Source organism: Mesoplodon densirostris, chromosome 14, assembly GCF_025265405.1.
Source record: "Mesoplodon densirostris isolate mMesDen1 chromosome 14, mMesDen1 primary haplotype, whole genome shotgun sequence".
Lineage (NCBI taxonomy): Eukaryota > Metazoa > Chordata > Mammalia > Artiodactyla > Ziphiidae > Mesoplodon > Mesoplodon densirostris.
The window spans coordinates 11,699,048-11,714,152 of record NC_082674.1 but is presented as its reverse complement, the minus strand read 5'-3'; the positions used below and the strand labels follow the sequence as shown (position 1 = coordinate 11,714,152).

The window sequence follows — 15,105 nt, the reverse complement described above, 5'->3', positions numbered from 1 at the left end:
ATCCTTTCCTTAACAAATTTCAATTATACAATACAATGTTATCACCTATAGTTACCAATGTTATACATTAGATCCTCAGACTTTATTCAGCATATAACTGAAAGTTTGTACCCTTTCACCAACCTCTCCCTGTTCTTCCAACCCCCAGCCCCTAGTAGGCAAACACTGTTCTACTCACTGTTTTTATGATTTTGACTTTTTTTTTAAGATTCTATGTATAAGTGATATCATGTAGTATTTGTCTTTTTTTTTATTAGTTTCTGCTTTATAACAAAGTGAATCAGTCATACATATACATCTGTTCCCACATCCCTTCCCTCTTGCATCTCCCTCCCTCCCACCCTCCCCATCCCACCCCTCCAGGCGGTCACAAAGCACCCAGCTGATCTCCCTGTGCTCTGCGGCTGCTTCCCTCTATCTATCTACCTTACGTTTGGTAGTGTATATATGTCTATGCCTCTCTTTCGCTTTGTCACAGCTTAGCCTTCCCCCTCCCCATATCCTCAAGTCCATTCTCAAGTAGGTCTGTGTCTTTATTCCCGTTTTACCCCTAGGTTCTTCATGACATTTTTTTCTTTTTAAATTCCGTTTATATGTGTTAGCATATGGTATTTGTCTTTCTCTTTCTGACTTACTTCACTCTGTATGACAGACTCTAGGTCTATCCACCTCATTACAAATAGCTCAGTTTCGTTCCTTTTTATGGCTGAGTAATATTCCATTGTATATATGTGCCACATCTTCTTTATCCATTCATCCGATGATGGACACTTAGGTTGTTTCCAGCTCCGGGCTATTGTGAATAGAGCTGCAATGAACATTTTGGTACATGTCTCTTTTTGAATTATGGTTTTCTCAGGGTATATGCCTAGTAGTGGGATTGCTGGGTCATATGGTAGTTCTATTTGTAGTTTTTTAAAGAACCTCCATACTGTTCTCTATAGTGGCTGTACCAATTCACATTCCCACCAGCAGTGCAAGAGTGTTCCCTTTTCTCCACACCCTCTCCAGCATTTATTGTTTCTAGATTTCTTGATGATGGCCATTCTGACTGGTGTGAGATGATATCTCATTGTAGTTTTGATTTGCATTTCTCTAATGATTAATGATGTTGAGCATTCTTTCATGTGTTTGTTGGCAGTCTGTATATCTTCTTTGGAGAAATGCCTATTTAAGTCTTCTGCCCATTTTTGGATTTGGTTGTTTGTTTTTTTGCTATTGAGCTGCATGAGCTGTTTATAAATTTTGGAGATTAATCCTTTGTCAGTTGCTTCATTTGCAAATATTTTCTCCCATTCTGAGGGTTGTCTTTTGGTCTTGTTTATGGTTTCCTTTGCTGTGCAAAAGCTTTTCAGTTTCATTAGGTCCCATTTGTTTATCTTTGTTTTTATTTCCATTTCTCTAGGAGGTGGGTCCAAAAGGATCTTGCTGTGATTTATGTCATAGAGTGTTCTACCTATGTTTTCCTCTAAGAGTTTGATAGTTTCTGGCCTTACATTTAAGTCTTTAATCCATTTTGAGCTTATTTTTGTGTATGGTGTTAGGGAATGATCTAATCTCAAACTTTTACATGTCCCTGTCCAGTTTTCCCAGCACCACTTATTGAAGAGGCTGTCCTTTCTCCACTGTACATTCCTGCCTCCTTTATCAAAGATAAGTTGGCCATATGTGCGTGGGTTTATCTCTGGGCTTTCTATCCTGATCCACTGATCTATCTTTCTGTTTTTATGCCAGTACCACACTGTCTTAATTACTGTAGCTTTGTAGTATAGTCTGAAGTCAGGGAGCCTGATTCCTCCAGCTCCGTTTTTCGTTCTCAAGATTGCTTTGGCTATTCGGGGTCTTTTGTTTTTCCAAACAAATTTTGAAATTTTTTGTTCTATTTCTCTGAAAAATGCCAGTGGTAGTTTGATAGGGATTGCATTGAATCTGTAGATTGCTTTGGGTAGTAGAGTCATTTTCACAATATTGATTCTTCCAATCCAGGAGCATGGTATATCTCTCCATCTATTTGTATCATCTTTAATTTCTTTCATCAGTGTCTTATAATTTTCTGCATACAGGTCTTTTGTCTCCTTAGGTAGGTTTATTCCTAGATATTTTATTCTTTTTGTTGCAATGGTAAATGGGAGTGTTTTCTTGATTTCATTTTCAGATTTTTCATCATTAGTGTACAGGAATGCCAGAGATTTCTGTACATTAATTTTGTATCCTGCTACTTTACTAAATTCATTGATTAGCTCTAGTAGTTTTTCGGTAGCATCTTTAGGATTCTCTATGTATAGTATCATGTCATCTGCAAACAGTGACAGCTTTACTTCTTCTTTTCCAATTTGGATTCCTTTTATTTCCTTTTCTTCTCTGATTGCTGTGGCTAAAACTTCCAAAACTATGTTGAATAAGAGTGGTGAGAGTGGGCAGCCTTGTCTTGTTCCTGATCTTAGTGGAAATGGTTTCAGTTTTTCACCATTGAGGACAATGTTGGCTGTGGGTTTGTCATATATGGCCTTTATTATGTTGAGGAAAGTTCCCTCTATGCCTACTTTCTGCAGGGTTTTTATCATAAATGGGTGTTGAATTTTGTCGAAAGCTTTCTCTGCATCTATTGAGATGATCATATGGTTTTTCTCCTTCAATTTGTTAATATGGTGTATCACATTGATTGATTTGCGTATATTGAAGAATCCTTGCATTCCTGGAATAAACCCCACTTGATCATGGTGTATGATCCTTTTAATGTGCTGTTGGATTCTGTTTGCTAGTATTTTGTTGAGGATTTTTGCATCTATGTTCATCAGTGATATTGGCCTGTAGTTTTCTTTCTTTGTGACATCCTTGCCTGGTTTTAGTATCAAGGTGATGGTGGCCTCGTAGAATGAGTTTGGGAGTGTTCCTTCCTCTGATATTGTTTGGAAGAGTTTGAGAAGGATGGGTGTTAGCTCTTCTCTAAATGTTTGATAGAATTCGCCTGTGAAGCCATCTGGTCCTGGGCTTTTGTTTGATGGAAGATTTTTAATCACAGTTTCAATTTCAGTGCTTGTGATTGGTCTATTCATATTTTCTATTTCTTCCTGAGTCAGTCTTGGCAGGTTGTGCATTTCTAAGAATTTGTCCATTTCTTCCAGGTTGTCCATTTTATTGGCATAGAGTTGCTTGTAGTAATCTCTCATGATCTTTTGTATTTCTGCAGTGTCAGTTGTTACTTCTCCTTTTTCATTTCTAATTCTATTGATTTGAGTCTTCTCCCTTCTTTTCTTGATGAGTCTGGCTAATGGTTTGTCAATTTTGTTTATCTTCTCAAAGAACCAGCTTTTAGTTTGGTTGATCTTTGCTATCGTTTCCTTAATTTCTTTTTCATTTATTTCTGATCTGATCTTTATGATTTCTTTCCTTCTGCTAACTTTGGGGGTTTTTTGTTCTTCTTTCTCTAATTGCTTTAGGTGCAGGGTCAGGTTGTTTACTCGAAATGTTTCCTGTTTCTTAAGGTGGGATTGTATTGCTATAAACTTCCCCCTTAGAACTGCTTTTGCTGCGTCCCATAGGTTTTGGGTCGTCGTGTCTCCATTGTCATTTGTTTCTAGGTATTTTTTAATTTCCTCTTTGATTTCTTCAGTGATCACTTCGTTATTGAGTAGTGTATTGTTTAGCCTCCATGTGTTTGTATTTTTTACAGATCTTTTCCTGTAATTGATGTCTAGTCTCATAGCATTGTGGTCAGAAAAGATACTTGATACAATTTCAATTTTCTTAAATTTACCAAGGCTTGATTTGTGACCCAAGATATGATCTATCCTGGAGAATGTTCCATGAGCACTTGAGAAAAATGTGTATTCTGTTGTTTTTGGATGGAATGTCATATAAATATACTAAGTCCATCTTGTTTAATGTATCATTTAAAGCTTGTGTTTCCTTATTTATTTTCATTTTGGATGATCTGTCCATTGGTGAAAGTGGGGTGTTAAAGTCCCCTACTATGATTGTGCTACTGTCGATTTCCCCTTTTATGGCTGTTAGTATTTGCCTTATGTACTGAGGTGCTCCAATGTTGGGTGCATAAATATTTACAATTGTTATATCTTCTTCTTGGATCGATCCCTTTATCGTTATGTAGTGTCCTTCTTTGTCTCTTCTAGTAGTCTTTATTTTAAAGTCTATTTTGTCTGATATAAGAATTGCTACTCCAGCTTTCTTTTGATTGCCATTTGCATGGAATATCTTTTTCCATCCCTTTACTTTCAATCTGTATGTGCCTCTAGGTCTGAAGTGGGTCTCTTGTAGACAGCATATATATGGGTCTTGTTTTTGTATCCATTCAGCCACTCTGTGTCTTTTGGTGGGAGCATTTAGTCCATTTACATTTAAGGTAATTATTGATATGTATGTTCCTATTCCCATTTCCTTAATTGCTTTGGGTTCGTTATTGTAGGTATATTCCTTCTTTTGTGTTTCTTGCCTAGAGAAGTTCCTTTAGCATTTGTTGTAAAGCTGGTTTGGTGGTGCTGAACTCTCTCAGCTTTTGCTTGTCTGTAAAGGTTTTAATTTCTCCAGCAAATCTGAATGACATCCTTGCTGGGTAGAGTAATCTTGGTTGCAGGTTTCTCTCCTTCATCACTTTAATTATGTCCTGCCACTCCCTTCTGGCTTGTAGAGTTTCTGCTGAGAGATCAGCTGTTAACCTGATGGGGATTCCCTTGTGTGTTATTTGTTGTTTTTGCCTTGCTGCTTTTAATATGATTTCTTTGTGTTTAATTTTTGACAGTTTGATTAATATGTGTCTTGGCGTATTTCTCCTTGGATTTATTCTGTATGGGACTCTCTCTGCCTCCTGGACTTGATTAACTATTTCCTTTCCCATATTAGGGAAGTTTTCAACTATAATCTCTTCAAATATTTTCTCAGTCCCTTTCTTTTTCTCTTCTTCTTCTGGAACCACTATAATTCGAATGTTGGTGCGTTTAATGTTGTCCCAGAGGTCTCTGAGACTGTCCTCTGTTCTTTTCATTCTTTTTTCTTTATTTTGCTCTGCACCAGTTATTTCCACTATTTTATTTTCCACCTCACTTATCCGTTCTTCTGCCTCAGTTATTCTGCTATTGATCCCATCTAGAGTATTTTTCATTTCATTTATTGTGTTTTTAATCGATGCTTGATTCATCTTTAGTTCTTCTAGGTCCTTGTTAACTGTTTCTTGCATTTTGTCTATTCTATTTCCAAGATTATGGATCTTGGAAATACAATCTTGGATCAGCTTTACTATCATTGTTCTGAATTCTTTTTCAGGTAGACTGCCTATTACCTCTTCATTTGTTAGGTCTGGTAGGTTTTTATCTTGCTCCTTCACCTGCTGTGTGTTTTTCTGTCTTCTCATTTTGCTTATCTTACTGTGTTTGGGGTCTTCTTTTTGCAGGCTGCAGATTCGTAGTTCCCGTTGTTTTTGGTGCCTGTCCCCAGTGGCTAAGGTTGTTTCAGTAGGTTGTGTAGGCTTCCTGGTGGGGGGGGGACTAATGCCTGTGTTCTGGTGGTTGAGGCTTGATCTTGTCTTTCTGGTGGGCAGGTCCACGTCTGGTGGTGTGTTTTGGGGTGCCTATGGCCTTATTATGTTTTTAGGTAGCCTCTCTGTTAATGGGTGGGGTTGTGTTCCTGCCTTGCTAGTTGCTTGGCATAGGGTGACCAGCACTGTAGCTTGCTGGTCGTTGACTGAAGCTGGGTGCTGGTGTTGAGATGGAGATCTCTGGGAGATTTTCGCTGCTTGATATTTTGTGGAGCTGGGAGGTCTCTTGTGGACCCATGTCCTGAAGTTGGCTCTCCCACTTCAGAGGCACAGCACTGACTCCTGGCTGCAGCACCAAGAGCCTTTCATCCACCCGGCTCAGAATAACAGGGAGAAAAAGTAGAAAGAAAGAATTAGTAGAAGAGAGAAAGAGGGAAAGAAAGGAAGAAGGGAAGAAAGGAAGGAAGGACAGAAGAAAGAAAGAAAGGAGGGAGGGAGGGAGGAAGGATGGAAAGAAAGAAGGAAAGAAAGGAGGGAGGGAGGGAGGAATGAAAGCAAAAGGAAGAGTGAATGGAAGAAGGGAGGGAGGGAGGAAGGAAAGAAAGAAAGAAAGACAGGAGTGAGAGAGGGAGGGAGGAAGGAAAGAAAAAGAAAGTGGAAAGAAGAAGGGTGGGAGGGAGGGAGGGAGGAAAGAAAAAGAAAGGAGTGGAGGGAGGGAGGGAGGAAGGGAAGGTAGGAAAAAAAGAAAGAGCAGGTAAAGTAAAATAGAATAAAGTATGAAATATAGTAGCGTTATTAAAATTAAAAAGTAATTATTGGAAAAAAAAAAACGGACCGATAGAACCCTGGGACATATGGTGGAAGCAAAGCTATACAGAGAGAATCTTACACAGAAGATTACACCTACACATTCACAAAAAGAGAGCAGGGGGAAAAATAAAAAATCTTGCTCTCCAAGTCCACCTCCTCAATTTGGGATAATTCGTTGTAAAAAAAGGAAAAGGGCGAGAAGTCTGAAATCTTGTCCTCAAAGTCCACTTCCTCAATTTGGGATGATTCGCTGTCCATTCATGCACTCCACAGACGCAGGGCACATCAAATGGACCGTGGAGCTTTAATCCGCTGCCTCCGAGGCTGCACAGAGAGATTTCTCTGTCTCTGCTCTCACAGCTCCCGGGTCTCAGCCTTGGACCTGGCCCCGCCTCTGCGCGTAGGTCGCCGGAGGGCGTCCGTTCTTCGCTCAGACAGGACGGGTTTAAAGGAGCTGCTGATTCGGGGGCTCTGGCTCACTCAGGCAGAGGAGAGGGAGGGGCGCGCAGTGTGGGGCGGGCCTGCGGCAGCAGAGGCCGGCGTGACGTTGCAGCAGCCCGTGGCGCTCCATGCGCTTTCCCGGGAAAGCCGTCCCCGGGTCTCGGGACCCCGGCAGTGGCGGGGTGCACAGGCCCCCCGGAAGGCGGGGCGGACAGTGACCCGCGCTCGCACACAGGCCCGGCGGCGGCGGCGGCGGCGGCGGCGGCCCTAGCGTCTCACGCCCGTCTCCGAGGTCCGCGCCTTACCCGCGGCTCTCGCCTGTCTCCGGCGCTTCCCCAAGCAGCCCTCTTAATGCCCTCTCCTCAAGCACCAGGAAACAAAAGGGAAAAAAGTCTCTTGCCTCTTCGGCAGCTCCAGACCCTTTCCCCGGACTCCCTCCGGGCTAGCCGTGGTGCACTAACCCCTTCAGGCTCTCTTCCTGCCGCCAGCCCCAGTCCTCTCCCTGCGCTCCGACTGAAAGCCGATACCCGATCCTCAGCTCCCAGCCCCGCCCGCCCCAGCGGCCGAGCAGACAAGCCTCTTGGGCTGGTGTGTGCCTGAGGGCACCGGTCCTCTGTGCCAGAATCTCTCTGCTTTGCCCTCCGCACCCCTGTTGCTGTGCTCTCCTCCGCTACTCCGAAGCTTTCCCCCTCCGCCACCTGCAGTCTCCGCCCGCGAAGGGGCTTGTAGTGTGTAGAAACCTTCCCTCCTTCACGGCTCCCTCCCACTGGTGCAGGTCCCGTCCCTATCCTATTGTCTCTGTTTCTTCTTTTTTTCTTTTGCCCTACCCAGGTATGTGGGGAGTTTCTTGCCTTTTGGGGGGGTCTGAGGTCTTCTGTTAGCATTCAGTAGGTGTTCTGTAGGAGTTGTTCCACGTGTAGATGAATTTCTGATGTATCTGTGGGGAGGAAGGTGATCTCCGCGTCTTACTCTTCCGCCATCTTACTCCGGGTCCGTATTTGTCTTTTTGTATCTGGCTTATTTCAGTTATCAAAATGCCCTCCAGTTTCATTCATGTTTTTGCAAATGACAGGATTTCCTTCTTTTTAAAGGCTGAATAATATTCCATTGTGTGTGTGTATTCCATACCTTGGCTATTGTGAGTAATGCTGCAGTGAACTTGGGAGTGCAGGTATCTCTTTGAGATAATGTTTTCATTTCGTTTGGAAATATACCCAGAAGTGGGATTGCTGGATCTTGCGGTAGTTCTGTTTTTACTTTCTTGAGGAAACTCCGTTCTGTTTCTCACGGTGACTATACCAGTTTACATTCTTACCAACAGTGTACAAGGGTTCCCTTTTCTCTGTGTTCTCACCAGTGTTTATCATCTCTTGTCTCTTTTATAATAGCCATCCTAACAGTTGTGAGATGATATATCATTGTTTTTGATTTTCATTTCCCTGCTGATTAGTGATGTGGAGCAACTTTTCATGTATCTGTTGGCCATTTGTGTGTCTTCTTTGGAAAAACGTCTATTTAGATTCATTGCCCATTGTTAAATTGGATTATTTGTGTTTTGCTATTGAGTTGTATGAGTTTCTTGTATATTTTGGATATTAACCCCTTCTTGGTTATATGATTTGCAGATATTTTCTCCCAGTCCATAGGTTGCCTTTTCATTTTGCTGATAGTTTCCTTTGCTATGTAGAAGCTTTTTAGATTGATGTATTCCCACTTGTTTTTGCTTTTCTTGCCTTTGCCTTGATGGCAAATCCAAGAAAATCATTGCCAAGACCGAAGTCAAGAAGTTTACCCAACTCCATGCTTCCTCCAGAAGTTTTACAATTTCAGGTCTTATGTTCAAGTATTTCATCCATTTAGAGTTGACTTTTGTATATGGTGTAAATTAGGGGTCCATTTCATTCTTTTGCATGTGGCTATCCAGTTTTTCCAGTATCATTTATTGAAGAGACTATTTTCTCCATTGTGTATTCTTGGCTCCTTTGTTGTAAATTAATGGACCATATATGCTTGAGTTTATTTCTGGTCTCTCTATTCTGTTCCATTGACTTATGTATCTGTTTTTAATGCCAAGACCATACTGTTTTGATTATTATAGCTTTGTAATATAGTTTGAAACCTGGATGTATAATGCCTCTAGCTTTGTTCTTCTTTTTCAAGATCGCTTTGACTTGGGTCTTTTGTGGTACCATGCAAATTCTAGGATTGTTTTTTCTATGTCTGTAAAAAATGCCATTGGAATTTTGATAGAGGTTGCATTGAATCTGTAGATCACTTTGGGTAGTATGGATATTTTAACAATAGCAATTCTTCCAATTCATGAATATGGAATTTCTTTCCATTTATATGTGTCTTCTTCAGTTTCTTTCATTAATGTTTTGTAGTTTTCAGTATATGTCTCTCTCACTTCCTTGGTTAAATTTATTCCTAAGTATTTTACTCTTTCTGATGCTATTGTAAATGGGAGTGTTTTCTCAATTTCTCTTTCCTAGAGTTCACTGTTATTGTATAGAAAAGCAACTGAATTTTGTATGTTGATTTTGTATCCTGCAATTTTACAAATTTATTTATTCTAACAGTTTTTTGATGGAGTCATTAGGGTTATCTATGTATAATATCATGTGATCTGCAAACAGAGCCAATCTTACTTCTTCCTTTCCAATTTGTGTGCCTTTTCTTTTTCTTGCCTAATTGCTCTGGCTAAGACTTTCTGTACCATGTTGAATAAAAATGGCAGGAGGGGGCATCCTTGTCTTGTTCCTCATCTTGGAGCTTCCCTCTTTTCCCTGCCAAATTCTGTATTCTTGACCAACATTCCAACTGTTGAAATGATGAATTAAAATGAAAATGGCATTTGTAGTTGAGAAATGTGAAAGAAATTCACAGACACTTTTTTTTTTTTTTTTGCGGCACGCGGGCCTCCCACCGTCGCGGCCTCTCCTGTTGTGGAGCACAGGCTCCGGACTCACAGGCTCAGCGGCCATGGCTCATGGGCCCAGCCACTCCACGGCATGCGGGAGCCTCCTGGACCGGGGCACAAACCTGTGTCCCCTGCATCGGCAGGCGGACTCCCAACCACTGCACCACCAGTGAAGCCCACACAGACACATTTTAACCAAAGTGAAAATTACAGCTACACCTACATTTTATTGCCTTTACAACTACTTAATTCAAATGGGGGAGAAGAGAACAAGATTGTTATTCACTTATGCTGAGAAATCTTAATACAATATGAGGGGTATGGTTTGAATGTTAGAAGTTTACTTTTGTTGTGATGTACAGTTGATTGAAAAGCCATTGCCTCCTATTTCCAAAGCATACACTCCTGAATTCTCTTCCTTGCCAACCAGTAGACATTCAGGTTTCCAGATACCGCAGACTCTGCTTACAGAATTTATCATGGATTTTCTAACTGTGGCTTTACATCTTGTGTCACAGTTACTGTCAGGATAATAAATTACTTTCTGGGCCAGAAGTACCCTGCATGCTATAGATATTCAGAAAAGTTTCTACAAATAAGAAGTAGAGTTTATATTTCAGTAGGAAATCACTGTGTTTCTCAAGTAATATAGGTGACTTGCCTGTGTCATCAGTTGGCTACAATTCAGTTGCTGCTAATAACCATATGTTCTTACTGTGCATATTTATGCAAGTTAAACAGATAACTTGGGACTTGAAAGAAATGTACACTTAATGTGTATGCATGTAATGTCTGAGATTTGCTTTAAAATCCTCCAGGGGACAAAGGTCCCTGAGGGCATTGTGGTGATTAGGGAATGACATGTGAGACAAGCTTGGAATGTTGATGTTTGTTTAAGATGGTTGTTGGGCCCCTGGGCATTTATTATACTGCAGTTTCTACTTTTGTCTGTGTGAGTGCAAATTTCTACAACAAAATGCTTATGGAAAGGAATGGTAAGTTTGCAGTGTGAATGTCATGGCATCAAATGAAACTAAGGGGATGAAGAAAAGAAAGCAAATGGTTAACATTTTAGTTAATATATTTATTACTTAAGCATGGAGGAAGGATGGAAGGAAGGGAGGGAGGAATGAAAACAAAAGGAAATTTAGCATATTCACTCATTATTTCCCTGGTCGTAATGCTGTTGTTAAATTATTCACATTATTCAGGATACATTTTTTGGTTTGTTTTTTGCGGTACGCGGGCCTCTCACTGTTGTGGCCTCTCCTGTTGCGAAGCACAGGCTCCGGACACGCAGGCTCAGCGGCCATGGCTCACGGGCCCAGCCGCTCCGCGGCATGTGGGATCTTCCCGGACCGGGGCACGAATCCGTGTCCCCTGCATCGGCAGGCGGACTCTCAACCACTGCGCCACCAGCGAAGCCCCTTGGTTTGTTTTTTGTTGAAGAGATCCATAAACCTCCTACTTGGTTTCACAGCACTTTTAGTGGGGTTGTTTAATGGAACGTATGGTGTACCTGCAGGTTACCATACAGATCACACGTGACTAATTGTTCAGGTGTTGAAATAATAATGTATACTTGGTCATAATTTCTACTGAGGAACATGCCTGTCACTACTAGAAAGGCTTTGGCCCAGGTGAGGGCAGTGATCATGGTGCCATCAGGGGACGTGGAGGGGGATGGAAGACTCTGCATCTGGTTCAGCTTTTGCTACTTAACACTGAATGATGTTCTTGGGCAAGTGTTGTAACCCTTCAGGTCTTCAGTTTCGTCATCTGAAACTCTAAAGTATGGGTGGAGAGGTTTTTTTTCTTAATTTATTTTTATTTTTGGCTATGTTGGGTCTTCATTACTGTGTGTGGTCTTTCTCTAGTTTCCGCAAGCTGGGGCTAGTCTTCGTTGCGGTGTGCAGGCTTCTCACTGCGGTGGCTTCTTCCGTTGCGGAGCATGGTCTCTAGGCGCGTGGGCTTCAGTAGTTGTGGCAGGCAGGCTTCAGTAGTTGTGGCACGCAGGCTCTAGAGCGCAGGCTCAGTAGTTGTGGCACACGGGCTTAGTTGCTCCGCAGCATGTGGGATCTTCCTGGACCAGGGCAAAAACCCGTGTCCCCTGCACGGGTAGATTCTTAACCACTGTGCCACCAGGGAAGCCCTGAGAGTTCTTTTAATTAATACAAATCTATGCTTCGGAGGCCCATCTTGTGCAAAACCATAGAGCTAATTGACTTTAGAGTTGTGAAAGGAAGATGCCAGGTCCTTCATCTTCTACTCATTCCCCCATCTCCATCACAGAGGAAAAGAGCTGATGTATTTAAAATTTTGCTTAAAGTGCTTTTGCTTTTATTGCTTCTCCTTCCCAGGCACTTGTATTTTAGTCTTTCTTACATTAAATTATGACACTGTGGGATAGACCTGTTACATCTCGTTAAAGTGATTTTAGTCCTCAGTGAGGAGATTAGCAGATGCTAATCTTCTTGTCTATCCACTCATGTAGCAATGTTCCTCACTTCCTGAAATTGTTCTCTTTGTTTTTGATGGCTAATGTGCCTTAGTCATTTTAGACCTGAGGACTTAGACTCTGTCTACAAGAGGCCAGGTAGATAATATAGTGAATCGAACCTGTTGTAAACTATGGTTTTTCAGTATAGTCATCTTTAGTTTTCAGTTCTGCAGCTTTTGCCTTAATCTTGGGGCCATAATAGAGAATTATGGGGATTTTGCCTAACTGGAGAGCTTATGACCCTTTCAAGAGGGCATATACTACCTAGTCCCATCTGATTATTGCCATTTGGGCCCCATGTTGCCCAATTTTCTAAATATTCGGGAGGAATATGGTCGTGGACTGCCATTTTCTGGTCTCTCTTATTTTTTTGTGGGGAAACTACCTTGGACCCTGTTCTTAATAAATGCTTGAATGGGAAATAGGTCTTTAGTTAGTGTTTTTTCAGTTCTTCTGGTTCTGTTGTAGTTGGTAGGCAGGTAACATCTCTGCTCGGATGGTTTCTCTTGTGGTAACTGAGCAAACCTGGTATCCTCATGGGAAAGGACTGAGAGATTATCTGGACAAGTAGATCTGGGAAGGCAGGTCTTTCTCTGTGTACCTGGGGTTGGCCATGTAAAATCAGTGTGTTACAAAATGTCTCTGTTCTGTGGCAGCACTTAGAATCCTTCAATTGAATAATTTGCCAGCAGGTCTGGAATACCTTACACATTTAATGTACTTCTTAAATTAAGGAATGCATTTTCCTCTAGTCGGTCTTTTATTACCATCACCATTTGGACCCTCTTTTCCTTTATCTCTCTCTTTCTCTCCCTTCATCTCTCTCTTTCTCCCTCTCCGTTTCCTTCTTTTTCATAGCATGAATTTGTGGCCTGTCCATGGTATAGAATATTCCAGGCATTGTGTTCGCATAGAATCTTGTAAAGGTTCTTGTAAAGGTGTGTACTCAAAATTCAAGAAATTCATAATTTTGTCAACATCCACTCATAAAAGATATTGAGAACTCATGGTAACCTATGTGTGATATAAAGGAATATTTTTATAATGCTCACATATTTGGGTTTTGGGTTATATGTAAATCGTAACACTATAAAGTAGATTTAAAAAAACTCCTTAAGGGCAGGAGTTCTGTTTTTTATATTCTGGAGCACATTTATAGTGTTATGAAGCTGTCAGAATCCTTAGTTATGAGAGATCATTTATGATACGGCACCCCTAAAAAGTGTTAATTCTGAAAGTTATTTCTATTTGGCTGCAAGTCTCTTGCTTTGACATTAATGTAATATAATTATTGTCTAGGATGGGATCTTTAAGATGAGACTTTCTCCAGATGGGACCCTTCTTGCAGCCGTTCACTTCTCAGGAAAACTAAGCATCTGGGCCATTCCATCTCTGAAGCAGCAAGGGGAGTGGAATCAAAATGAGCAGGTGTGTCTCTTGATTATGATTATTCCTAGAATGATTCTCGCTTAAGGGTGAGTACTGACAATACTAATTTCATTTTGATGATATTTTACGTTTTAAAATGTAGCTCACAGCTATTATTCTCATCATTCCAAAGCTGTCCTATTCTTTACTTAAATTATACTATTATCAGTGTAGTAGGACAAATGAAGAACAGAGTAGTACTCTGTGCTGATACTAATTTGTAGAGCAGGACACTCTGTATCCTGAGTGTCCTCTGTCCTTTGATCTCTGCATTTCCCCCTTCCTCATTGCAAAAATACAGAATGAAGATGTTAAGTTTTCAGCAAAAGTTAACTAATATCGAAGATTTGAAGGGTCAATATCGTAAAAAGGTTAGACTTTTTTCCAAATCTTGCAGTGCTAGTAATCCTGGGCTTCCTTAAGGATGAAGGGAGCTATCTTCTCTTTACTCAAAAGGTAGATAGAGAAGATACAGAGAAAGATAGAACTGTTCATTTTTTTAGTGTCTGGAAATAACAGCGTTTGAGAATTAAACAATTGAGTTGTTTAGTAACGGATAGTATCAATGTCTATTGTAATCTAACATCAGGATGGGCAGGTAAGGTATGATGCTCGTTCAATGCCACACGTTGTGATAGAGTGAAGATTTAAGAAAAATCTTCTCAATTAGATACAGCTTATGTTATAAATCTTCTACTGCTCTGAAGGTAATTTTGCATGTCAGCACTTTGAGTGTTAGTTCTCCTTCCCTCACATCCCCATTCCCCTTTCCTATTGGAGTATCCTGTCACCAGCTTTGGTGGGTACTTCTGTGATTCTAAGAAAGGAGCATATTCCCTGCAAGGTCTGAATGGATCAGGGTCCTTTTTTTGGTGATACGCAGGCCTCTCACTGTTGTGGCCTCTCCTTTTGCGGAGCACAGGCTCTGGACGCGCAGGCTCAGCGGCCATGGCTCACGGGCCCAGCCGCTCAGCGGCATGTGGGATCTTCCCGGACCGGGGCACGAACCTGTGTCCCCTGCATCAGCAGGCGGACTTGCAACCACTGCACCACCAGGGAAGCCCTCAGGGTCTTTTTATTAGCATTCTTTTGAATTTCATTTCATCAAACTGCACTATAAAAGAATTCTTAATAAGCAAACAGTATTTTGTATTTCTCAGAACAGAGGAAAAGAGAAAGGGGCTCTACATTTTCATACTCTTTTCCCAGACTTAAATTTATTTGTTTTTGCTGTTCTTCAATTTTTTCTCTTAGACACAATTGTAGGAAGATTCCCTCCCCCCGCCTTCCCCCCGCCCAGTTCCTCACCGTGTTGAATTTAACTTGGCCTCCACATCTCTGTGACTCTGTCTCACTTACTGGATCTAGATTTGTTCTAAATAGAAGAAAGAGATCCTCCTCAGTTGTCAACCTCAGTAGCCAAGTAGAGGGACATCCTTTCTGTCTCCTCTGAAATGAGAGCTAAGTTGACTTATATCTTCACTCTAGAAGTGGAGTGGACCAGCTCTCAAAACT

At 41.3% G+C, this 15,105-nt stretch overlaps 1 protein-coding gene across 2 annotated transcripts in view; it reads left to right on the top strand.

The window, feature by feature from the left end:
* The window catches only part of NBAS (NBAS subunit of NRZ tethering complex), a 345,026-nt gene that overhangs the window by 53,304 nt on the left and 276,617 nt on the right, over nucleotides 1-15,105 (top strand). For both annotated transcript variants that reach the window (XM_060116919.1, XM_060116918.1), the window contains one exon: nucleotides 13,462-13,590. In XM_060116919.1, the coding sequence (XP_059972902.1) occupies nucleotides 13,462-13,590 (129 nt within the window). The remainder of the gene's footprint in view (nucleotides 1-13,461; nucleotides 13,591-15,105) is intronic.